Source organism: Natator depressus, chromosome 3 (assembly GCF_965152275.1).
Source record: "Natator depressus isolate rNatDep1 chromosome 3, rNatDep2.hap1, whole genome shotgun sequence".
Lineage (NCBI taxonomy): Eukaryota > Metazoa > Chordata > Testudines > Cheloniidae > Natator > Natator depressus.
The window spans coordinates 171,021,112-171,048,369 of record NC_134236.1 but is presented as its reverse complement, the minus strand read 5'-3'; the positions used below and the strand labels follow the sequence as shown (position 1 = coordinate 171,048,369).

Sequence of the window (27,258 nt, the reverse complement as noted above, 5' to 3'; positions counted from 1 at the left end):
GCTCAAAGTCCCAAAACGCTGATATAAAAAGATGCTTCCCACTCTGACCACAAACTCAGAAACTTTAATGTCCCTAGATCCATTCTCCAACTATTGTGGATGCATTGGTGACTACAGTCCTGGTCAATAGAGAACGGGAAAAGGGAACACTCTGACGTAAATTGTTCTGCTTCACACCACTGTACAGAGATCATTATGTCAGGAGATATTTGGACCAGTTTGTCCAATGAGTGGAAACTCAGGTGACAGACCAACTTCAAACATAACTGAAGAGGACAAAGATGCAATCTCACCATGACAGGTTTCAGAGTTGCAGCCATGTTAGTCTGTATTCGCAAAAAGAAAAGGAGTACTTGTGGCACCTTAGAGACTAACAAATTTATTTGAGCATAAGCGCATGCAGCCATATGGCCTATTAACTTCATGAATAAATGAAGGCTGAGACTGGAGATCCGGACAGGTGTCAAACTGGAATCACTCACATGGCAGAAAGGCCCTCGAATTCACAGAGTCTAGTAGGGCTCCAATAAAGTCAATTTTTTGAGCTGGAATCTGTTGACTTTGTTTTGTTCAGAATCAACCCTAGTCGACCAAAGCAGTCCAGTGTGAAATGGACATCACGGAAGACTTGTTCTTTGGATCTGCCTCTCACTAACCAAGGTACGGGAAGACGTGAATTTTCTTCTTTCTGAAATAGGCTGCTACCACTGTCATGCCTTAGTAAAAAGACACGTAGGACTGATGACAGGCCAGAAGGGAGAACTGTGTACTGATAACGTTGACCACAGCAACTAGGAATCACAGAAACTTCCTGTGGCTTGGGAAAATTGCCACATTGGAAGTAAGCATCTTGGAGATCAAGTGCAGCAAACCAATTATTGTTATTGAAAGCAGTAAGAATTGTAGCTAGGATGACCATGCAGAATCTCAAATATTTCATGGATTTATTGAGACCCTAGAGATTGAAAATAGGTCTCACCCTTGCCAGAACTCCTTTCCCAGATACTGCAGGGAAATTTCCTCTACAGCTCCCGAAGTCTGCATAGTTTGGACCTGCTAAAGGAGCAGTGACTCCCGACAGTGGTCCCTGAAAAAAGGAGACAGGGTAGGGGGGTCTGGGAAGAGGGAATACATAAGAATTGTATGGTATAACCCAATCTCTCACTGTTTAGAACCCACCTGTCTGAGGTTATTGAACCTCAAACACTATGGAAGTGGGACAGCCTGTCCCCAAACAGAAGGGAAATGGCCTGAACCGTGCTGACGTGCTGCCCTCAAGGGGATAGTCAGATTGGCTGCTTGACAGCAGGTGATGAAGGATGAGCTGGCTAGTAAAAGTTGTAACTAGAGGGTTTTCTCCTGTAAGTCTTGTGTGTTCTCTTAAAGAAGTTCTGTTGCCTTGCAAAGTAAGGAGGCTATCTGAAATACTGTTGGGAGAACTGATGGAACTGCTCTTGTTGCTGACCCCCATAATGCAGTGACCCCCAAACTTTTAAGGGTTGCGTCCCCCCCACCCCTCTCTGTATCCCCTCTGACCCCTCCCGGGGCCAGGAGCATGGCGGGGTGAGGGGGAACGCAGACAGAGGTAAGGGGGCCAAGGCAGAGGTCGCAGCTAGGGGTGGGTCTGGAGCCGGGAGCAGGGAATGGGGCCAGGCACGAGGCCCAGAGCTGGGGACGTGGCTGGTGCTGGAGCAGAGCTAGGGCTGGGGAGGGGCTGGGTGGCACTCCCACCCTGTCCCTGTCACAGCTGGCCTGGGTCCCACCGCACCCCCCCCCCCCCGATGTTCCGCCATGCTCCCCCTAGGGAGGCACACCCCACACTTTGGGGACCTCTGGCCATAATGGCACCTTTTAACTGACTGGGTATAAGCCCCTAAGGACCGTAACACGGTCCTGGAATCCTTAAAAGAATGAAATGTCTCGTCCGCCTTTTCAGAAAATGGTAAGTCTTCTGTGGTCTGCTGCATGTCTGGAGCAATGCCAGACTTCTGCAACCAAGAAGTCTTCCTCATTGTTACAGCTAAGGCCATAATCCTAGATGAGATGTCCGCCACATCAAGTCCTGACTGTTGTGATGTCCTAGTTACTAGACGTCCCTCTGCCTTAAATTCCTCCCTGGCATCCTCAGGTAACTTATCTGATGCTGCACTGACAGGGCAGGGGGACATTAGATAGCATTCCACTATCATTCTGCCTCCCTGATCCTGGGGCTACATGAAGCCAGCCACCCTGGCACACATTAATGAGTCCCTGAGGAAGTTTTCACTTATGCAGGCAGATAACACCTTCTAAGGTACCACTCTGCTTTCTAGATCTTCAATGAAACAGCTAATGTTGAAATTAGGTTACAGAGTTAATACACCATTGGAATGAATAGGGACAGGTGGACCTGCAACAGATGTTGTTTTGGGAACTCAGAACTCAAGAAAACTGCATTCCGTATTGTTTTACAGTGGATTCGCGTTTGGAAGATTAATGGGTAAAAACAATCTTGGATTCTGTTGCACACATTTAGAGTGGGAAGTGGGTTCTACAGCTGTGGAATAGGGGAACATAGAGGGCACTGCTAGCATTAAACACTAATGACGAAATCCTGGATCTACTGAAGTCAATGGAAAAACTCCCATTACCTTCAACAGAGGCAAGATTTCACCCCAAGATTATTGTAATCTACTCTTTTATTCCTAACCCTGTTGCAGTCTTACCTCAAAACAGTAAATACCAAGCATCTTTTTGTATACAGCAGTCTCTTCATAATGCTGTTTTAGTATAACCACGTTAGTAGCTTATACAGAACTTGCTGTCTGAACACACACTTTACTGTGCATCATTAGTTGTTTTTGATAACGTTAAGATTTTGCGGTCAGGTTCTTAATATCACAGGCAACCACTATTTAGGTATAAAAGAATGGCTATTAAGCATCATTTATAATTTTCTAATACTAATGTAAAGACATATCTATTACACAGAAGCAATACTAAAATATTGGTAGTTCTCATATTTATCCTTAATACAGGAAGACCGTGATGGGGTGGACTAGGTCCAGAGGCCCCTGTCTGGAGGCCTTCCAGCCCCAGAAAAGGGTAGTAGCCGTCCTCAAAGCTGCCTAGAGCAGCTGTGGGGGAAGCAGCCAATCAGGGCCCAGCCAGCTAGTATAAGAAGAGCTGCAGGGTCAGACTGAGATCAGTCCCTTGCTAGACCTGGAGGAGAGTGGATGATGCTCTGGGCTTGCTGCTATGATTCCACCAGGACAAGACCCTAAGGTAAGGGTGAAGAATGTGCTGGAGCCCCGGGAAAGTGGCTGAGGGAATTGTAGGAGCAATGCAGTTTATTTAAAGGGACATGGTGAATGGCTACTATCTATAGGGTCCCTGGGCTGAGACCCACGGTAGAGAGCAGGCCTGGGTCTCCGCCACCAGGAAAGTAGCCTGGACTTTGATGCACCCCAGAAGGGGAACTGTACTCTTTTTGGTGGCCCACCTGAAGAGCTGGGGCCAGAAAGGCCTGGAGAGGCAAAAAGTCTCCAGGGAGGGAGCCCTGAGGGATGTGGTCCCACATTAAGGCTTGAAGAGTGTGACTAAGTGGGCACGTTCTTAATGTCTTCTCTGAATACTGTGAGTGCCTCAGTTTCCCCTATGCAGTTCTTAAGTATCTAGGTGGTGGGATAAGCTGGGTGATTGTTGCAGAGCCTGAGAGAGCCAGTGTGATGTGGTCTGCACAGAGAATGGCTGACACCCTGTCTCCTGGCAACTGATGGCCTGGCCCCCTCCTCTGCAAAGGTGCCAACTGAAGGTGTTGGAGAACAAAGAGATCAGGTGGCCTCCTGGCCCGGGAAAGAGACAAAGGTGAGAGGAGGGGCTGGAGAGTTTCAGCTTGGAGCTGGCTGGGGAAAGAGAGGGAGGCCCAGACCTGGGGTCTGGCCTCCCTGTCCCAAGATGGACCTGACTTAGGGGTCCTTTTTCTGTACCTACAAGCTCTGCTCTGTTTTGGACTGTGTTCCTGTCGTCTAATAAACCTTCTGTTTTATGCTGGCTGAGAGTCATGTCTGACTGCGGAATTGGGGTGTAGGGCCCACTGGCTTCTCCAGGAAGCGCACAGTGGGGTAGGGGATGCTGAATACTCCAAAGTCAGCCCCAGGAAGGCCAAAGTTGTGTAAGCTTCTTGCCCTGGAAACAGTCTGCTCAGAGAGAGGAGGCTCCCACAGAGTCCTGACTGGCTTTGTATGGAGTGGTTCCAGAGCATCGCCCGGTGACTCTGTGACAAAGAGATACTATCCTTCATGTTATTGAATAATGTAAACAAACTCCTCAAACACATTATTACTTTCTTCAGATTTTTTTTTTTAAATGTTCCATTACTTTTGGGTTTCTTCGTGGCCTAATTTAAGTGGCACAAGCAAGAGAGCACAGTGAAACACAGCAGTTTGCTCAGCAGTGCTCTATTGATTTAACAAAAGATAAAAGAGGCACAGTAGAAGCAATGTTTCCAGTCAGTATGGATTGAATTCACTTTGATGTTTCATTAAATATATTTCACTTTGATGAATCTTCTGTTTTTTGGGGTAGGGTTGTTGTTGTTTTTTGGTTGGTTGTTTTTAAACAGCAGGGGAAGAAAACAGATTATTTCTTTTCAAACTGACAAAAGTGTGCCTTTTACAATTATCTTTTTCAATACTTAAGATCCAACTCTGCATCCAGATCCAGATGTAGAAAGACCTCCAGGCCCAAGCAAAGCCCCACTAGAGTCAGTGATGCTGCCACATGGGTATGGAAATTTGTTTGCAAGGCTCTGATTGCAGGAATGGGGCCAAAACTAGCCATCTGAGCACATACAGGGGAAAGGAAGAATATCTGGAATCCTACAAAATGTAAAATGTTTGAAAAGTTGGAATTTTTCTTTTATTAATACAGTATTTTTAAAAATCCTTTACATACCTTTCGTTGAGTAGTATAGTCAGTATTCCTAAACCTAAGTGTTCAAATTCTTGAGTCAAGTCCCCTAAACCATGAGACTTGCTTTGAAATTATGAGATTTTTTTTTTAATTGAGGGATTTTGTTTGCCCTTTGAATTTTGAGCCTATAGGTTATATTTCAAGTCACATTTTCAAGCTTTTCTCTGCAACTTTGACAGCTGGAAACTTACTCTTTTTCAAACAAAAGGTGAGATTCTCTTATGAATTCATGGCTCCAGGAGCTGGGGCTTTAAGAAAACAACACACTATTGCAAAACTCACAATAAAATTGTGAAAGTTGGCAAGACTGCTAGTGACGGAGGAAAAACAGATTTTACATAGTCTTTACTTGTACCTCCATTGAGAGATATTTACTTAGATTCAGTCATTCAGATCATAGCTTTCATCCAAGGCACTTTATTTTGCTTTTCAAAATGCTTGCATAAGAACAATATCACCTTTACATAAAACTTGTCATTCTACATAGGTCATATTGATTGTCCCCAGGTGCACTGGTCATATCATTTGCAAACAGAAAGCTAGAGTGTTGTTGTTCTAGAGCATGAAGCATATTGTTTTTGAATCTCTTTGCAAACAAGTGCTCTGGTGAAATTAAAACTGCAATTAATTGCATCCAAAAGGGTTTTTGTGTTTATTATATTGTAAAGTAATCAGAACTTTACCAGGGTGCATTCTAAGTAATTTTTTAAAAAATGCACTTGGCATTACAATTCTAATGTGGCCTTTATTAAGACACACAAGTTTAAAACAATATTGGTAAACAAGGTGCAGAAAAATAAGAGTGTGCACTGTCAGTTGGGGCACAAGTGCTTAAACTGAACTTCATGTTTGTTTGAGCTAATTTCTTGTGTTCATCTGTGTGGGAAAGTTACTTGAATAATCAAAGGCCATGCACTTATTGAATAATGACTATGTCTGATCCTAGGCCCAGCAGATTGTGTTGTACGATTCCCACCACTGTTAGAAGGCACTGCATGTCTAAGCCACAAGGCAGGGTGCCAGAAATATTCCTTTTAAGAGTCAAAAAGAAAATACAGTTTTTGCTTTTTTACACTCTTCCGGATGAGCCATGGCAACATTATTATATTATGCCCAATTTCACTGAAACTCAGCTTCTGTGGGGGTTTTCCCCTGCCTTAAGTAAATGTATTACCAAAGGATACAGTATACTTATAAATTACAGCACATACACAGTCAAACTTCCAATTCTCGGTAGGATCTATCAAACTAGTAATTTATCAGATAATGACTGACAAACCAGCAGCACAGAATGTTATTTCAGGCACAAAGTCATGTTATGCTATACTTTTCTACTGCTGGGAAAGAAGGATTTCTTTACTTTAATATTTTGTTTCTCAATTCTGTACCAAACACAAATGTTAAACTTTGCATTCAGTATGTCCTTTCATAATGTGAATTATTTGGCTTTTTCTGTATTTGAAGAGAGAAAAGTTGAGAGCCACCTCAAACTTGAGGCGCAGGTCTGAAATGCAAGCCCCCAGCTGTGCAAAGACCGTACAGAACAGGGCCTCCCTCATGACAGAGGGCAGATTGGAAAGAGCCACCTCAAACTCACAGGACCAGCAAAAAGGGTCTATGGCTCCTATTCTAAAAAGCCCCAGAAGCCATGCACACTCACTCCTAAACCTCTGGGGTGAGATTAGCAAGGTGTGAAATAGGCATGTTTAACATGGGGCTGCAATAAGGGAATAATATACAGCCCTTAATGGAAAAATTATGGAACAAATAAGAAATCCTTAATGTCACTTACAACATATAAGTTATGATATTTTATCCCTTTTTATCCCATCCTTTGCCTCAAATACAAGTTTTAGCAGCTCCTTGCCTCAGATATCAAGTATTACTGTCCCATGAATAGAGCTTGCTCACCTCCTCGCTCTTCCACCAGTGAGGAGGAGTAAACAACCGCAGAACAAAGACATGGCTACACAATTCACTTGTTCACCTAAGGACCTCTCCATATTGAAGATGATGCTTTGGGTCACAGTTAAAAATGCATAGTGAAACCCAATGTGCAAGACAAGACTGTATTGGGTTTTTTTAAACCATGTCTTTGAACAACTGTATTATAATCTGGTCTGCCAACAATTTTACAGTGCATTTACAGTGCATACAGGCTCAGAGCAGAGACACATTAAAGAACATCCAATGTGAAATATGACTCAGTTTTAGCAAATGCTGTGTCTGTTCAATGACCATAAAATAAAGGAAGGAAATACTGCAGAAACGAGAACAAGAAAAGATATTTATAAGAGTTGTTTCCGGGTTCAAAAGTTTTAATGCCCTTCACCACCATGAGTCATCGAGCAGGCAGAGATTATATTTACACAATGTCCTTATGGTCTATTAAGGCCAACAGAGGACACAGCTTTGACACCTTGCTCCTTCTGAATGGCTGAACATTGTTCTCCCATCTAGTTGGAATAACGTAAGTATAGCAAACTTGCAGATAAGCCAGTTTTAGTGTTTAAAAAAGTCACAAAAGACCAGCATCCCTAGTACAACTTCACTACATACCTCCATGCACAAGTTATCTAGTCTAGAATTCCCTGTTTTAACATAAGCCAGTGTTAAATATATTGGACAAAGTGAAGTACTTTTCATGATTTTTTTTTTTAATGTGGTGACTCAGAGAAAGGATAAATAATAAATTACAAAAAGTTGTTATGCAGGATGTAGGACTTGTCTCCTAGTGTTACCCACTTCCTTTTCCTCCTAGTCAAAAGCTAAACAAAGTAAATCAAAACTAGCTGTTATTTTAAATGTAACTGAATCCTGCCAGGCCCCCAGGGTTGCTGATGTCTCTTCCCACTCTTTCCCCACTCCCGTCTCCCCACTCCAGGTTTTCAACCATTTTTTGCACAAGAATCCTGTAGTTTCCAGATTTGATTCAATCTAATTTTTCTGAAAGTTTACTTGAAGCAATTAAAAACAGTAATTGTGCGTGGGAGGCTCAGGCAGCTTCCTAATGAAGGGTGCACCCAGAAGTGGTTTGCAAATTTATTAATACAGATCCAGATTTTGATAATCATACACACAAGTTTTAACCATGTTGCAACCAATTGCACAAACTAACTGACATCAGCCAATCTGCATGCACAAACACCACTACTGCATTGATAGCAACTGCACACGCAAGTGCATGGATTGTTGTGTGCACATGATTAGGAAAATCTGAGCTTATTGGTTGGTATCAGACATTCTAGTCTGCCCATGAAAGAATGTGCTCAGAAGGTTCACATCTCCTAAGGTAGTAACTATTGTTAAAGGGGACTTGCCTGGGAAAAGGAACCATAAGGCCTTCACCCTTCATTTTTAGGCAATCGCATTCTCACATGCCAGAGTTTCTACTATAAGCATATATATTTCAGCCATTTAAAGTCTTAGCACACAATGCTCGGTCAGAAAGTAATCTTCTTTACAATGTTTTAAAAAATTCTATCAGGAACAGCAACCGTAAGGTTCTGAAAAAGGACTCTTGCATACAATAGTTTAAAAGATCATCTGCTGATGAGATCAAGTCCAGGTGATCATATTTGGAGAAAGTGTGCACATCATGCCAAATTCTGGTGCTCCAGCTAGCCTCCACTGATCTCTACATCAGAGCAGATGTCCTTAACTGTGATGAGAGAGGAGTGAGCTCAGAGAAGGGGAAAATGTTAGTTAGATGCACAAGTGGATCCAATAGGATAAAAGATATCCATAAAGCTCTCTCCCTTTTTACAAGGGCCTTCAAAAGAGAAAAACAGGGGTGTAGTTTGCCTTAGGAAGTCCCTCAACTCAAAAGATCTAATTACTCCCTCTGCTTCACATTCTGGGCATCTTCAAGAGAGATATTTGCCTCTAAGAGGCAGATGGAGTTCTTTGGAACGCAAGGCCACAGCTGAGCCACAGATCACAGTAGGACAAGTCAAGTTTATACAAGTTTCTTGGAGGCATCCAGAGAGGCTCAGCTTGACTCCACCTTTTTGTTAATAGATCGGCAAAAATAATGAATTTTGAGGTCCCCGATGGAGGAAAATAGGGAGATCAGCATCATCCACCTGGGCATTTTTTCCACGGGAGAAAACATAAGGATCTGTGAGACTCTAGGTACCACATTAGTCTGAAGATATCTCTCTAAATTTTCACTGGAAGAACAGATGGGTCTGACAGGGGCAAGATGATATCAACCTCTTCTAAAGGTCTACCTCAGAGGAGAGGGCTGTGAGAAGGACCAGCGTTTTAGACATCCTTTCAGAGGACAGAGAAGAATATAAGAAGGGCCAGTGGTCTCTTAGGAACCTGATTTAACTGAGCAGAATAGAGGAGTAGTCCCAGATGTGATAGAACCAGAAGGATACATAGGCCCTGAGGAACCGGCAATGGCGCCTGGATTTAAAGATTTCTCTTAGTAAGGAAGAGTAGGGGAGGGCTGGAGATCTTCAAGCTTCATGTGTGCCTGGGAATCCTCCTCTGGGTGACAGCCCTTGCAGAGGGTAGCGAAGGAGGTGGGAAACAAGGAGTAGTTGCCCAGTTGTCACCCACCTTACCTTCTTACCTGGGACTTAGCCTTTGTTTGCATTTAGTTTTGTGTTTGTCTGACAGGACTGTCTTAATTTCCATCCCCTCCCTCCCTAAAACAATTTTCATTTTTTTCTCACTCTTTTCTCACAAACAAGAAACCCTCTTTTTGTACCCAATTATCTCTTGGGGGGACTACTTTTCAAAAATGTTCAGTTTTCCCATTTGTGAATGAATCTCCATCCTACCTTGGAACCAAGCTCGTCTCCTCATCCTAATTCAATAATTATATGGTATAATGCATGTCTTGGAAATGTGTTTACAGACACTCATAGTGGTGCAATGGTGTCAGATTCTAAGGTAATACGATCATCCTGGGCCAGGAGAGGAGGAAAATACTCTTGCTTTGCATAGCCAAGTCTGATTTGATCAGCTCTTAATGTTAAAGGTAGATTGCAAAGCAAATAAACTTTTGCTTTTGCCCTTTATAGTTTCTTTATGATGTATACTGACAGCCTAAACACTTCTTACATTTAAAAGTTTATTTTCTTATTATTTTCTTCATCAGATTGATTAGCTCCTGACACACCACTTTTCCTTGGAGGACTCTGGCAACCTTTGGTGGACAAGCAGCAGGACGTCACAAGAGACTGTCACCTGATCTGTGGTCTTACTCAACATACCCTTTTCCACACTTGGGGTCTGGAAGATCTGCAGCTCACATTTCATCGTCCCGTCATATCATGTTCACAGTCTTCCAAAAAGAGTGCCAAAGTAACATAGTACTACAAGAAGAATGGGATGTGGGAGTAGCAGAGGAGAGACAAGAAGTAAAATTGGGGCCTCATTACCTTCCAGCATGTGTGGGTGGAGGGGGTTAAGGCAGAAAACCTGCTTCAAAAAAACCCATCTGTATCTATTATGAAGGAGCAGTAAAAAGCCTTTTATTTGGCTTAGCTGTTCACTTTCAACTGCTTTACATTCCTCTCTCCCCCTCTCCATTAGAAAGGATGAAAGCACACAACCTATTCAGAGCTCTCGGGACCACCAAATTTTTATCTCGTCAGTATCCTCCTCTGCAGGAGAGCGATCCAAAGAGGGAAGAGAAGCACTTGAACTTGCCCTGTGAAGGAATGTAGTTAGTGCTAGGTCACAGTTCTCTCTCCCTGCCATGTCAGAAATAACTTTACATTCTCACATAACGGTAAGCATCCTGTCTGCTTAAGGCTGTTTTTGTCTTTTTTTTTTGGGGGGGGGGGGGGGGGGAAATGCGGCAAGTTTGTTTGGGGTTTATGTGCAGACAGAACATACACTAAAAGCACATGGTAGGCAAACACAGCATCCTCCTGAAAAAAGGGGTTACTTTTGTGTAGCAGCTGTCAGCTAGACAGAGAACTTGTTGCCATAAACAGATTTTAAAAATACACAAATTATAAATTCATTTTAACCATCTACCCATAATTATTCTGAATATAGACAATACCTGTGTAGACCCTTTCATCTTGATATTTTAATCCTATTTAGACAACCTAACCTGAAGTTTCAGAGCCAATCCCAGGCTAGCATCTGTGTTCAATCTTTGAAGGAAGAGATCCAAAGAGGCTGTGGGTCATCATGAAAATAAGCAAGCTGGGGAATGGGCACTGATGTTAGGAAATACAACATATTAGGGGAGTGGTACCCCACCCATACCAGAAACAGAATCTGTCCACGCTCCCTGCCACCCCACCCATTACTGTACAGCCAAGGCTTCCCCAGCAGTGGAGCCTGGGCTGAAGGTGGAGCAGGAGGCGGAGTGGAGCTGCAGCTGGGGTTGGAGCTGGTCTGGGGGTGGAGAGGGAATGAAGGCAGAGCCTGGCTGGAGGCAGAGCAGGGGGCAGAGCTGGTCTGGGGACAGAGAGGCAATGAGAGTGGAGCTGGGCCTAGAGGCTGAGCAAGGGTGGGAGAGGAGCAAGGGTGAAAGTGTGATGCTCCCTCCCCGCCCCTCCCCATCAGGGCTGCCCCAGGCCCGGCTGCATGCCCCCCTGAACATTCCACCGTACCCACCAGGGGTCATGCTCAACAGTTTGGGGACCACTGTGTTAGGGCCTACACTAGCCCTGCTCTTGGAATGACAAATTTCTTGCAATGGTTACCATTGGCACAGCTCCACTAGTGGAACTAATAGTGGGATTGCTGTAGACAAGGCTCGAGGTGGGCTCTGGGGTTTTATAAACTCTCATCTAACCCTACTTAAACAGGGCCTATAAGACATGACGTCCTGTTACCAACTCCTTCCCTACACTAGCGCTGCTACTTTTGCCACCACTGGTGAGCTTGTCTTCATTACAACAGTTAGCTCAAGTTAGTACACTCAAATTACTCCACTTGAGCTAGACCTAATGACCATACTGCAACCACTCAAGTACACAGAATGATGGGACTAGCAACTGAGCTGTTGTAACTCCAGCTGCTGCATCTCCACTGCATTACTAGTTCCAGTGTCAGCAGCACTTGAGTTTCAACACACACCCCCCGACAGGCCAGCTAGTTCGAGGTTAAAGCACCACCTAAGGTGAACTAGAGACTTTTGAATGTGGACATAAGTTGTGGCAGCATTCCGAGTTACACCTCAAGCCAACACTGCAGTGAAGACCAACCTGCAGGGGGAGCTGGGCAAGAATTAGCAATAATAGGACAGTTTTCCAGACAAAGCCCAGTACAGACAAGCCCTTGGGGCAAAAGGGTCTTGTTGTAGCAGCCTGGGAAGTCTCAAATCTCAGGCGTTTTCTTCCTTCCTGACCTGATCCTTGCTCCTGGATGACAAGTTCATTGTTGGGCAGTCAACTGCAGAAGGACCCAGGTCCTGCCTCAGAAAAAGACCCAAAACACCCCCTCAAACTCCTGTGAGCGCTACTTCATTGACTGTCAGCATGGGAAGCCTGAATGCAACTGCTTCTAGCTCTGGAGAGAGACAACCAATTGGCCGGAGGAGTCTCTAGCCTCAAGTTCTTCAGTCCCTCAGGGGGAAAAAAATTAAAAATAAATTTCCCTGCTAGAACTGCTGCTGTGCTGAGCAGAGAGGGAGGGGGGGAAAAACAGCAAAAAAAAAAAATCCGGAGGCCTGAGGGAGGAACCTCTGCCTTCCAGCGTAGAGGCTGAAGACTGGGCTCTGAATAGGAGTGAATTTCTCCAGTTGCGCCATCATGGGGAGCTAGCAAGCCACAAAGAGATAAAAAGTCATAAGGGGGCTCTGGTGCACCACCTCCGAGCCTGGGACAAAGGCAGGAAACCCAGCAGTATTGGATTTACAGTGGAGGAGGTACCCATGCAGAATTAAGACTCTGCATCCTGTTATCAATCTGCTGAGCCTCCTTCCTCCACTTGATTTGTGTCACTGTTCTAACGAAATTATCCTTTACGAGAAGGTTGTTTGGAACTAAGCCCATAAACCGATGATCCATGAAAAACCGTTAGTACCCTTTCAGTTTCATAAATTATTTAAGCAACAGAGAACCAGCCTAACAATCAGAGCTGGAAGGGATCCATCTCCCATGAAAAAATAATGTTATCGTTCTGCAATAATTAAGAAAAGTCCTTTGTTCTTCAGAGCATGTTCATATTTGACTATACAATACAGAATACTTTCCCCAGCAGTACGACATCTATTGCAACCTCCTCTTCTATGTTCGTATCAGCTCTATCCAAACAACCTAAAGAGGCAGGATGTTTAGATTCTAAAAAAAAAAAAAAAATCTCTCTGGAAGGCATGAAAAAGTGACCTCTGTAACCCGCAATTTTTGCTTCTCAAAAAAGATTTTAAGCATTCTGTTAGTTTTGCTTATGTTTCATACACCAAAACAGTGTAACATTTAAACACATCCATGCTGAACAGCTGTATTTCCGTGCTGCTGGGATATATCAGAATTCCCTCAGGAAAGTGCTGCTGGAAAACAGGCATGTTTCTGACAGCAGCAAATGTTAAGATGTGCTAATATGCACAGTTCAATCTTTACACTCATTTATTACCACAACATGTCCGTTGATACCATGGGTCCAATAATCCTCCTCCTCCTCCTGAAGAGAATGCAGAACTCCCAATGACTTCAACAGCAGCAAGATTAGACCCCTTTTCAATGCTCTGAATTAACCCTGAGTCTCTTTTTTTATTCCACCACTTCAAACACAAAAGAAACTCATGACCACAACCACAAAATGACCCCTCTCCAAATGAGTAAGAAGATAAACAAAGAAATTCAGTTAACGCTGCCAGTTCATCCTTTGTTGCACTTACAGACCACAGTGCAAATGGTATATCCCAAGTATTCTGTACTGCTGAGTTTTTAACCTTAACTTTGAATTTCATTTTGGGGTTAAGCAAGTTCTTTAACTCATTGTGACTATTTGTCAGATTTACTTCTAAAATAATGTGAACAAAGTGGTCAGATTCATTAATGAATTCATTCATAGCACCAAAAAGCATCTTATAAAACTTCATTGTATATTACTGCCAAAAGACCCTTGCAAAGCTGCACATTTATGGCAATTTCCAAGTATTTTTCAAAAAGGGCATGGGGTGGGGGGAAGTGTTGGTAAAAGGAATGAGTATTATTGGGTTAAAGATCAAGACTGGAAGTCAAGATGAAATCTATATTCTATTCCCAGCTCTGCCACTCTGGTGTGCAAGTCAAACTCTAAGGATAGGTCTACACAGGGATAAAAAACCCATGGCTTGCATGGGCCAGCTGACTCAGGCTCACAGGGATTAAGCTCTGGGGCTGAAAAATCCTTGTGTAGACATTCAGGCTTGGGCTCTGAGGCCCTATGGAGATGGAGGTCCCAGAGCTTGGGCTCCTGCCCAAGCCTGAACATTTACACAGCAATTTTTAGCACCACAGCCTGAGCCCTGCAAGCCTGAGTCAGCTGACATGGGCCAGCCGTGGCAGTGCCAGGGGTCTTTTTTCCCTGTATAGATAGATATACCCTGCAGGCTAAATTTTCAAAGACTCAAAGAGCAGTGCCTTTCTGCCTCAACCTCTTCCCTTCAATGCCTCAGTTTTACAACCTTTGTAAAGCAGGGTTTTTCTACTTATCTACCTCATCGAGGTTCTATAAGGCTCAGTTCTACAGCTGATTAAAAAATGGCGGGTTTTCCCCTGAAAATTTTGATTTCCAGCAGAAATTTGAACACAGAAATATTTTGCTTTGCTAATACTGTCACTTTGTCTCCTAGGAGTTGTAGTTCAGGCTCCTGTTCCCTGATTGGACTACATCTCCCATGATGCACCATGGTCTCCCTTCTCTGGAAAGAAAAGCTGTTTGTTATGGGAGTCCCTACCCATGAGGCATTATGGAAGATGCCCCATCGAGCAGAAGGGGAACGTGAGGCAACTGAACTCATAATGAGGCACCGCAGCAGCATTTCCAAATCATAATATTTTGGTTTTCAGCTGAAATATTTTGACTAAAAAGCAAAAATAATAATAATAAAATCAATGTTTTCCAAAGAACACAGACACTTTTCATGAAAAAGTATATTTCGTCAAAAACCTGATTTTCTGTTGAAAAACAGTTTTGATGACAAATATCTGACCAGCCTGACTGAGTTAAGTAACATTTGTAAAGCATTTTTAAATTCTCAGGTGGAAAGCACTATAGAAGTTCAAAGTATTATTATTATAAACCATTAATTTTTTATAGTTGAGGAGATAAAAATATTTCTTTTTTTAAATAACGATAGTGATGCATTGAAGGAACATTTTATAATAGCTCTTCGAGTAATAGAAAATCTGCCTCTTTAAAACAGCTCCTTTTATGCCACTATCTTGCAACTGACTCCATCTGGGCAGACTGTTGCACCCATATTTCATTTGTGAGATTGTGACCTTATTTAATCTCTTCACAAACCCAGATAAATGAAGGACACTTCACAAAGCAGACTTTTCTGTACCTCATGGCAAACAATTTTACACTGCAACATTATGGATACTTTGAGGTTGTTAACGTATGAAAAATGAAGTGTGATCAATTCTATTACTGTACACTGTAACCTGGTATATGCAAAATTCACATTTTAAATGTGAATGTAGCAAAGTTTCTCTGTCTGATGAGATTTTAATTTATTGCTAGTCATCTCCAAACATCTTGTGATCCCCTTTACATTTACTGGGGATGGACAGCACTGAAAAACCCAATGGAGCGTGGGGGAGAGAGGGGAAAGCGGAGATTCTGCATCATCAGTTGAGACACTGAATATTTGAGTAAGGGAACTGTGCTAATGAAATCTTTTATCTGAATTTAGTAAATGAGTTACATGAACGGTGTAGGTCTTTACCTACAACAGTTTAGAATGTCACCTGTACGAGATTTATGCTTCTCTTTCAATGCATCTCAAAATGATCTACTTCTTTTGAACACAAAGGAAAGGAAACTGCATAAATAATTAAATGTTTAGAGTCCCCTGGCCAGCTGAACAAACAGAGAGCAAAGCCAGAATAATATTAAACAAGTGAAACAATATTACTTTATGGAAGTTTTTTTTTTATAAGCAGGAATTATTGGTGAGCAAATACTCATGAATCCTCTGCATTTAAAATAATTGTGTAAACATATTTCATATACGCATAAACACATGCAATGTGAGTGAACACACAAGCGCACTCTCTCTGTAATGAAGCCAGAACTCTTTCACTGCGTAAAGTTTTATTAGAATAGGTTGACAGGAGAGATTATCAATGGTAGAAGTCAGTAAGAACAGGCACAAATGTTCGTTTTCACATCTTTTAGAACTTTTCAACAAGAGAAATGGTAAATTCTCAGGGGAATCTGTCCTGGCAGCAGGGAAAAGGGAGGCAACAGCTGTCCTGATCTGTTGCTGACCTGTCCCCCCTTCCACACTTCTGTTGCTTAAATCCAGAGCAGTCTAGCTGTCCAAGGTCTAACTGTCCCACTTAAACCCAAGATCCTGATGGGTCTATGCAACTCTAAGGCCTATGGACCTGTGCAGGTCCTATACTGAATGAGAAAACCCCAAGTCGCACCACAAGAGCTCAGATTTCTTAGTTAATCCAACCCGCTGGTCTCAAAACAGGCTGATGCTTAAATTTGCAGGAAAGGCATTTGCAGGATTTGCACCTCACCTCTCCCGAAGACTGCTCCGTTGGGAGACTGAACTGCCACTTCCCAATAATTCTAACCCCATCAAGTGGAATCTAAACCTGCTGCCCGAGCACCATGACCAAAGTTGTGACCCAGTAGAAAACAAGCCATAAATTAATCTGACTGTGATATGAACTTTCCTATTGTGTAGTTTGTGCCCACACAACATAACCTGTGCAATTGCTTCAAATCTGAAATGGTACCCACACAAATCATTGTACCTTACAATTGCCCCAAAGTGTCCCACCCCAACATGAACTGAAAACAGGAAACCTGACCTCATCTTGCAGCATCGGGGGGTTGAGTATGAAGAGGCCTGCTTCCCTCAAGCACTGCCTTTTAACAGCCATATCCTGCCAGCCATCATACAATACCAGTACCTTTTAGAAGTGCAAGGGTTAGTCAATAATGGCTTCCCAACACGGGAGAGCAGCAATTGGTTGGCAAATGCCACAGAGCTACACAAAGGTTTGTGGTCACCTTCTGTGCCCTGCCCCACATACCAAATTTTCCTGAGGTGACATTTAGAAACTTGCTGAATTAAGCTAAAATTAAGATAAACCAGTTGTATACAGACTTAAGTGTGTATTCCTTGCAGGGGTTTTTCACTGGGTAAAAGAAAACGAGTCATGATCATTGAAAGAGGAGTCAGAAACGATACTGCACATGCAATCGATAGTGAAGAATACAACATGGTTAATTAGTTTGCATATTTAGGAAGCACAATTACTGCCAACGACCGACTCCATAAGGAACTGGAATAAGAACTGTGAGGGCAAGTGGAGCCTTTTCAAGACTGACAAATATCTGGAAAAATAAGGAGATTCACACAGGAACCAAGATAAAGTTATCCAATGCCTTTGTGATACTCACATTGTTATATGCTTCTGAAACTTGGCAAACACTAGAAACCTACAATAGCAAACTTAATGCATTCCATCCGAGATGCTTGGGAAGAATACTTGGTGTCCACTGGTAGAAAGCTCAGCAGACTCTAGAGACAATGATTCGAGAAAGAAGGCTAAAAGTGGTTTGGACATGTTGTGTGGATATCAAAAAATAGTATTGCTAGACAAGCCCTTGATTGGAGACCACCTGGTGGAAGATGGAAAAAAGGAGGACAACAGATGACATACAAAAAAAAATTGAGAAAGATGCCACTGCCATGGAAATAGACTGTAACAGAGCAAGAAATGTGGCACTAGACAGATGGAGGTGGAAAGTTGTTGCCTCAAACGTCACAAGGCAAGAGAGCATCCAATTAAAATACAATAATTTCACCATTTGCACTAAGATTCCAGACATTAGTTAAACCAATATACCTACCAGCTCTAAGAAAAGAGAAGGATGATCTACACCATATCGTGAATGACATTTCATTTTGACATCACAAGTGGGTGGCATTTGGTAGAGTACCACCAAGTCTCCCCTTTGTCCCCTCACCCAATCAAGAAAGGGCCCAATCCGAAGAGCTGAGCAGAGTATCCGAGTTCCAGCAAGGGGGAATCAAGCCTAAGAATTCCCAAAGAGCCCATGGATGCAGCTGAGCCCCAAATGAAAGGGTACCAAGTCAAAGGAGTCAAACAGAGTCCACACTGCATCTGAATGCCAATACAAGGCAGACAAGTCCAAAGAGCCCAGCAGAGCATGCATGATCACATTCTAAATGTCTGGATAATCTACTGTGCCTCATTTTCCTGTCTCAAGTGGATGGAGCTTGAAGGAGAACCACTGGTCCCCCCTGCCCATCCAGGGGCAGGTTTGAATGGCCAGTGCCTCTTAAATATCATGTACATTTTACAAGTTTGACAACCGTGCCATTTTGGAGGTTTTTTCCATACAAAAATACACATTTGGAGTTGTAACAAAAAGATGCACCATCGTCCTTCTCTCCCTCCGCCCTCAGGGAGCAACTTATTCCTCACAGGGATACACGTTCAGACATACAACCAGACACACATACTAATTCAGTACAGTCAGACAATTGCCTTGCTAATAGCCAAAGGGAGTGAAATTAACTCCTAATCCTTGATCAGACAGTTGAGGAGGGTTGGATTTAAGATTTCAGCTACAATGTTCTGAATAAAACCTAGTTATAAAACTTCATAGACATGTACTGAGACGACAAGCCAACACCGAACAAATCCAGACTGACCTTTTGCCATTCGAAATTTGAATCCTAGAAGTTAGTGAAGCAGGTTAATAGAACACTGTCAACCTGAATATTTCTCAAGTGATTAATTTAAAAAAAAAATCCAAATTTTACAAGAGTTATGTCACCTTGTTGGTGTTTACCAGGGTTTTCAGCACAAAAGAAACTGACTGATTTGAGTATACAAGGGAAACAGTGAAACTCACTAGTCAGAAGGCAATGCCAATGCACAAAGTAAACAAATTAAAAACCAATTTTTTCACTAACATATTTTCAATCTCAGATATAACTTGTAATTATATATTCTGAACAAAATTCTCACACAGAAATGTGATTTGTACGTTGTCAGTGTCTCTACCAAAAGAAAAAATGCAAATACTGTTAAGGAAAAAAAAAAATCTACCAAATGTAAAAATGTCCAATATCACTGCCATGAGATATAAAGGGCCTGGTTCTATGCAGGGCAGGAAAATTTACCACAACTAATCTGCTGCAAAGGGAGAGAAGAGATGGCTTAAACTGCAACATTGTTCTCTCTCCCATTCCAGAAACCAAAGATAAACTACGGTGTTTCTGGTGAGCAAGGTTACCACCTTCACAGAGAAAATGAAATGCCACTATGGAAATGATCCTAGACTAGATGCCTTCACACACAGACCATAAGCAATAAAGGGAATGGAAAACAGGCCTATGCTCTGAATGAATACAAAGCATTCTCTCAGGTGCAGGGTCTAACTGATCGCCATATGTGCATCTGGGAAGGAATTTTTCCCCAGGCCAGATTGGCAGTGATGTGGGAAGGGAAGGGGGATTCACCTTTCTCTGCAGTGTCTGGGTGCAGGTCACTTGCCAGGATTATCTGGGTATATTTCACTTAATCATTTCCCTGCCATTGCAGGGGCCTTGGCATTGGTGCACCTCGGTCCCTCCTATTCTCCTCTCTTCCTGTGGCACACAACAGTCTAGTCTCTGGTGGGCTGTAATGCTTCGGTCTGATTTTGGTTGTTGGTTTACTGTGTAGGTGCTGCTGGTGGCCTGTGGTATATAGGATGTCAGACTCCATGATCTGGTGGTCCCTTCTGGCCTTGATCTCTTTGACTATGACTCTAAAACCAATTTTTCAGAGCCATGACAAAGAACATGGCACAATGGCAGCCATATGTGGAGTTACCACACAAAAGAAACACCCCATTCTCTTGGAGAGACTGACCTTATCGCTTACACTAGCCCATAATCAGCTCAAGCGTAGAGGTCACACACTTCGTTTAGGGGGAAGACATACGCTGATCACACTGTTGTATGAGCACTCCCTGCTGGCCTATTATTAGACATGAATGAAGGGCATCCTCAAGGGTACCCTCTCCAAAGCCAGGTTGAGTGCCACAGTGTCTGTTGCAGCTAGTTTAGTGGAAAGAAATAAAAAAAACAGAAACCTGTAGAACAAGAGGGTGGACTTTCACATGATCTTGTTTCTGGAAAAGGGACATTACTGGCAAAAATAGAAAAGAAAAGGAAGGGGAGAAAAAACAAGAGAAATTAACTTGCTGTGCAATAAACTGAAACATTTCTCCCAATGCATTTTTGCTTATTTTACAAAAAGTGTGACTGAAAACAACTGTCAATATGTCCTAGATAGTTCTATTACAACAACCCCAGTATACATTGTACTTGCATAGATTGTTCACCTAATAATAACTGTTCTGTTAACCCTCTGTTTTCTTAACTAGAAAACACAAGCAAATCAAATGTCACTTTGAAAACACTTTTTTCAGTCTCCGCTTTTATGTAACAATTGATCACACACTTTGAATCTGCCCTAGATGACTGAACTATTTAACCTAATTATGTTCCTTATTTTCATAGCTTAGCACTGATCAATAATTATCCAAAATAAACTGCAGTGATCTCTAGTTCAAGTGTATTTTAACATTTAAATAGCATTCAAGACAGGTATTAGAGAGACAGTCCCTTGGGTGCCCAGAGAATTTTGCTTTTGCTAATTGAAAACAGGCATGTATAGTGGAATGTACAAGACTGCCAACAGTCTTGCAAGGAGGCAATGCAAGTAGGAGTTATGTAGTGTGAATATCATGTAAACCTGTCTTCAAATTAAAGAATTATCTCTATGCAGAAAAAAATTAAGTGCTTAATTATCAACACTTTTAATTTTACACAGTTCCAACTTAAGCCAAAAAACACATCACATCCCACCCTTCTAAGAGGTTGTCAGACATAAAATAAAAAGATAAACAGAACCTGAAGACTGCTGCTCAGTTAAAGCATGTTTAAGTCTGCTTATTTTTCAACTCTCTTTTGCTATTCTGTTTTCACCTTACATTAGCAGCCTTCATCTGCCACCTTTGCTGGAACCCAAAGAGAAAGTAAAAGAGAGTTTCCCAGAAACTAAGATCCTGATTAGAGCTGCTGAATAGTTTTCATTCAAAACATTTCACAATTTCTTCACACACACACACCCCCAAGACCATATGGTCTATAAAAACCTTCCATTTCAGTCTAAATTTGTCAGGTGTTCATTGAAAATAAAATAAAATAAAATAAAATAAAATACAAAAAATTCAGGTTTCAGTTTTTTGGACAAAAACCCAAAAGCTTTTAAATAAAATGTTTGACAAAAATGAAAACTTTTTCATGGGAACAAAAGCCATTTCCTGACCAGCTCTAGTCCTGACCCTATAAAGTGCTGTACAGCCTCAGGTCCCTTTGAAAGCATGCAGGACCTCCCAGGATCAGTCCACGTGCATATCAGTGTTATGCAGTTAAACATCCTCTTTCTATTATGTTGGGAAAACTTTACTTTGAGGTCTTAAATGCCATCTCACAAGTGTTCCAGCCATGTTAAGAAACTACTTAACATATGAACTTAAAGCAGATTGAAAAAGCTCCTCTCACAGTATAATTAATATATGTATATCTATCTTAATGATAGGGACGTTCTCTGAATGTATTTTACACAGCAGTTCTCTGAAAGTAATCCCTAACTAGAAAACATTTACCAGTCTGTTTTAACAAGTCCTAAGAATTCAACAATCAACATCTCCTACCAATAAGAAAGCTAGAGATGTGTTATACAAAGGCAAAATGAAGAAACATTCTGCAACAGGAGGAATTCAAATGTTTCATTTTAAACAAAAGGATTGCTAAATATCTGTAATCAAAGATTCTAGAACCTAGCAAAATCCCTTGAGGAACAGCCATCAGCTGCAGTATAATGTGCTGCTACGCCAGTGAACAAAAGTTCAGTTCTCTATCTCCCTTCCTTATGCCAGCACCAGTATAGGGGGGCAAGCTTAGCCCTTCGAGTTGATGGGAGCACTAAAAACTTTCCCCCGATACCTCTTTGGTTGGCTGATGAAAGAAGTGGCTCTGGAGGGAATCAAAACAGAAAGGAGAGACCTAAAAAGAGTATAGTAAAATCCCTGGGATTCTCGGTGGGAAGAAAGGGGGCCTATTTTATTAAGTAACATTTAAATAGTGTAGTCTTTAAAATATTGCTTTTTTTCCAAGTTAAGTGGAGTTTTGTCACAAACTAGACAGCAGAGGCTGCAGCACCAGCAATTCAAAGTTCTCCACACTTCCCTAGCAGTGTGGTCTCAACCTGCCTCGGGGTCCCCGTCCCCCCTGTGCTCCCGAGGAGGTGAAATGTTCATTTCTCCTCATCAGTTCTGCTCCCTACTAATTAGTGACAACTGTGATGGTGCCTTTGGTGTACACACACCCCTAGACTAAAATCACGAACTTGTTTCACACAGGAGAGGGCAGATGTCCAATAACTTGGGGGTACCATGAAAATGGGAAAAAATCAAAAAGTGACTGACAAGCAAAAGGTTCCATGTCCCACTGTCTCTACAAATCCCCTATAAAACTGCTCTTAAAAAAAAAAGAAAAGAAAAGAAGAAGGTCTTGACTCCCAATGCTTTATATGATTATGGAGTAATATTAAACAGCCTGCTGAAAACTCGCCAGAAACTAGTCTCTTGACACAGTCTTTCCCCTCACACCCTTCTGCTACAATTACAACAAAGCCCTTCTGCAATGGAACCAGGAGAAGCTCAGCAATATTCACATATCTGGAATTAAGATTGTCACAACATTTATAAAATGTTCTGTGGTTGCTTGAGATGGACGTTATGTTGAGACACGTTAAAAATGATATTTATCATGGACTTGGCAAAGTCCATTAAACATAACATTTGCCTCTAGGGGTCAAATTTTCAAAGGGTTCTACCACAAAAGTTGGCTATTTATACTATGCAAACCAAGGATTTGCGTGCACAACTATGGATTGCCACAGGCACAATGTGCACATCCTCTCTTGAAATGGTGATATTTTAAGACCCACATTCAGCGCTCAGGAAATATTTTTTCCTCCTAATATGAAAAGCAATTAAAATAGCAATTACTCGCCAAGTTTTTACATCAGTAATGATTTACACCAATCAAGGCCCCAGTCCTGCAAAACTGTACCCATGCAGAGCCCCACTGACTTCAGTCAATACATACAATGTAATCACTGAACACAAAAGCACAGTTTTTACACTTTAAACAAAAAATGGATTTTTCTTCATCCAAAGCATAACCCTCTGAAAACAGGCGTTAATAACTTTAAAAGCTATTATAGAGCCATAACTCTATGACCTTCACTATAAAGCTATGGAAACTTATTTTCATAGCTCTAAAGAGAACAGTTCAGCGGCATTGATTACTATGAACCAAGGTTTACATTAACTGCCAACGCAAAGGGCAAACCTTCTGCAATAACACCTGTCTGATGCTGTACTGAAAAAGGTCCTGCAGCAGCAGTCATGCATGCTTAATTTTATACATTGTATAAGAAATAATCCGCTCTCTTACAATGGTCGAAAAATCCTGAGTGCCAAGCCAGTGTTATTTTATTAAAAACAAGAATTAAAGTAGCTTTGCTGTAATATTCCACTTAACAAAAGCCTCATTAGCTACATCATTCACTGGTTATCACAGTATTGTTCAGACTTATCCTTACCGCAATGATTGGGATCAGTATCCATCTGTCCTGTTATTATCCAGTTGTTGTTGAATAAAATTAATAAAACAAAGGTTGCAAACGTTAACAGTATTTGCTATTGCTTTTTCATTTCAAAACTTTGTGTTTTCCCGTTTTCATTGAGCTGTTTTAGGAGAATCAATTTAAAGCCTCGAGTGTTTCTTTAGAAAAGCAATACTGCTATGAACAAAGGTCAAAACTGAAGATTTGAAACTGCTTAGAAGAGGTGTGGCTGCTGAAACCTGACATAGCTGCGTCACAAAAATTAACTTTGGCAAACACAGCTTCCTGAATTCAAACAAACCTAAGACAGGGCTATCTTTTTGTTCCAGCAATAACCAATTATTGCACTGACTTACATTCAAGGTCATTTAGGAAAAAAGAAAATTACACTATTAGCTTTTTAACTCCAAGTAATATATATTTAAAGACTTTCCAGACTGAACAAGTGTTACTCTTGTTTCAAATGATCACAAGTGAACATGAATGAAAGTACATGTATGCCCAGCTCCAGAACAAGAAAGATGAGAAGACAAGAATTCAGATATTCACATTCTTCTTAGCGAACTCTGAGGTTTGAATTTTTCTTGCAATCAAAATTTCTTCCAGAAAACTCTTGGTATCATCCTTATAAAGTAAAATAAATAAATAAATAAAATTTTCTTTACCCTTACAGAAATCACTTAAAACCTTCTACTCTTACATTATCAGAACAATTGCTAAACCACCTATTTTAAGATCATGTTAGTGAGAAAGACTTATGAATTATCTATTAAGAACATTATAGTCTTAGGTATCAGTAAGAATAATTTCATCCACCTTGCATACATTTTGAAGATGTAAGGCTTTTCTTATTTTGTTTGTTCAAAAAGGGAATAAAGTCAATACCACATTATAAATTATCAACATTCTACTTAAAAACAGAACTAACTCCCTGCCTCCAGTTGAGATTATTTAGTTGTAAATTTATATCAGGATTTAAAGCAAATGACAGAGTCACTAGATGCAACTCCCCGCTCCAAACATTCAGCAGTTAGTTCTCTTCACAAGTAAAAACTTGCTATTGTCACTACAACGGAAAAAATTGAAGAAACAAGAATATCCAGTTTTGATAGTAGATACTTTAAACGAAGTAAGTGTATTGGAAGGGACATAAAACCTCATGCTTCACGGTCTTAAACAATCTCTAGCTATTAAGGGGTTAGGAGACAGGTTACCTCACAGCTGCCTACCTTGTGGGAGGGTGGGGGAGCTGCACCTTGCAGTCATTTATGTCAGTCTGGTATTGGCCATGGTTGGAGACAGGATACTGAACTATATGGACAACAGGAGTGATCTCATATGGCGATTCCCGTGTCCCTGTGTAAAAGACCATCAACCATGGGGAAAATTAGGCAATTTTTCTCAGGCTATCAAAGGGTTTCCTGAACAACTGTTAAGAACCAATAGTTTCTACATGAATCCCATTTAGTTTACATAATTTACTCTGTGTGTTTTCCTACTTATATTACAGTAATTGGATACTGCATTAAACAAGAATGAATAACGGCTGCAAATAATATGATTGTGTAATACTTCATACCACTCTAAAGGACAAAGAAAAATACAGCATGCTGTTTTGTTTTTTTGTTTGCTGCATATCAGGGCACAAAGTAAAACATAATATATATCCAAACAGGAGCAACTTTGCTAAAGATACTGTTCATCATATTCTTGCTGGAATTAAAAAGATTTTTAAAAACACCAATAATAATGCACATATTTACCAAATTCACCTGTCAACAGGTCACACAGGGAGTAGAGATTTGTAGAGCGTGGTCTAGACTAAAGAAAACTTATATTTTTAAACTATATTTTACATATGGTGCTTCTACGTGTTCAATTAGACCTGATATACTGTATACACATTTTATTAAGCAATAGTCATTTTTAATTCCCATAATACCCTGCAAATAGTAAAAAGGAATTACTATAGCTTTCATGTCTTTTCCAACATGGATTATCTGAACATAACATTTTTAAACACTGGAATATATACATGTTTATTTGCAAAATATTTTTTTCCTTTTTCAAACTCCAAAAAATTGGATTAATCCTCACACCAAACTAATGTATAATTCCCCTCAAGAAGTTACTTTGCATCTGTGAAGCAGATTGAAATTATGGATAGATCTTTCTGTGTTTGAACACATCTACATGAGCATTTTATAAACTCAAGATTTACACACACACACAGATTTGCACAAAAATCTCTAATTGATGTTATCATCATCGTCGTAGGAAAATCTGGGCCACGGTGATCTCCATCATGTGATAAGTTGAATGATCAGTTTGGGGCTTTTGTTTGTTTTAAAATATATACACGTTTATCTTTATTGTGCATGAACTATATGTGACTTTTTAAAGAGAGTCTGAATTTTAGCTAGAGGGAGGGCTGATGTTAAAAAACATCTAAACACCTAAAATTCTGACTTTATCTCCTTTTAAAATTTTTTTTATAGATTGATACTTCGATAGGAGGAGTACCAATGTGTTTGCTTTTAATTTATTTTCATGTACTACAAAATATTAGTACATTTCTGCTTTGTTCCCGAAAAATTACTAATTGTATTTCTCTAAATAAATGGAACACTCTTTATGGCCACATTAGAACTGACTCTTTTTTCTAAATTACACAGTGCAAGCAACAGGATTCCTGGACACATTGTGCCAGCTATGAAGTCAGTACTATGGACAGAAAACAAAAGACATCCAGTGGCAATGTTTCAGCAACTAAATTCATTATGCTTCCATTTCAACTCCTTACGACAAAATACCACTGAAAACAGGAACTTAGCAAGATTTTTTTTTTTTTTAAGAGTACTGGAGATGGATAATGGATCATGAGAATATTCAGAGTTACTTTAGAAAGAGTGAAACATTTTTATAAGGGATATAAACCCTGATTTGTGAGGGCACAAGTTAGCTATTAACTGATAAAGCTTACAAATAAACTTCTATTAGGTTATTTAACTGTGCACGTGGAGTGTCTTGCACTTCTTCTGATGCACCCGGGACTAGCCACTGTTGGACACGGACTATTAGATCGCTGGTCTGATCTACTAAAACAACCCTTACATTCTGTAGATCTGAAAAGTCATAATTCAGACAGACTCTTTAGAGCAGGGATCTGCTTTTTATGAAGGACTGAAAGGGGCCACACACACCCATCAGTTTAAATTAAAGGTAGTTACCAAACATTGTCAGAAGAAAAGCATGGTCAACTTAGCAAAACGTTCTGTATTACATTCTACAGGAATGGTGCAAAATCTCGAAACACCCCAACAGGCTCAAACTGAGCATACCAAGGATCTAATATGCTAAAGCTGACAAGCCCATAACGGTCATATTTTTCTTTTTCTTAAAAAAAAAGACAATTATGGTAAGAGTT

At 41.0% G+C, this 27,258-nt stretch overlaps 1 protein-coding gene across 2 annotated transcripts in view; it reads right to left on the bottom strand.

Annotated features, from left to right (window-relative positions):
• The window catches only part of EML4 (EMAP like 4), a 248,182-nt gene that overhangs the window by 161,921 nt on the left and 59,003 nt on the right, over nucleotides 1-27,258 (bottom strand). Inside the window, exon 1 of one of the 2 annotated variants that reach the window (XM_074949341.1) lies at nucleotides 23,808-23,858. The exons of the other annotated variant lie outside the window; for it this stretch is intronic. Coding sequence (XP_074805442.1) covers nucleotides 23,808-23,832 — 25 coding nt within the window. The 5' untranslated portion in view covers nucleotides 23,833-23,858. Of the gene's footprint in view, nucleotides 1-23,807; nucleotides 23,859-27,258 lie in introns of those variants that run through there. 2 annotated transcript variants of the gene reach the window in all.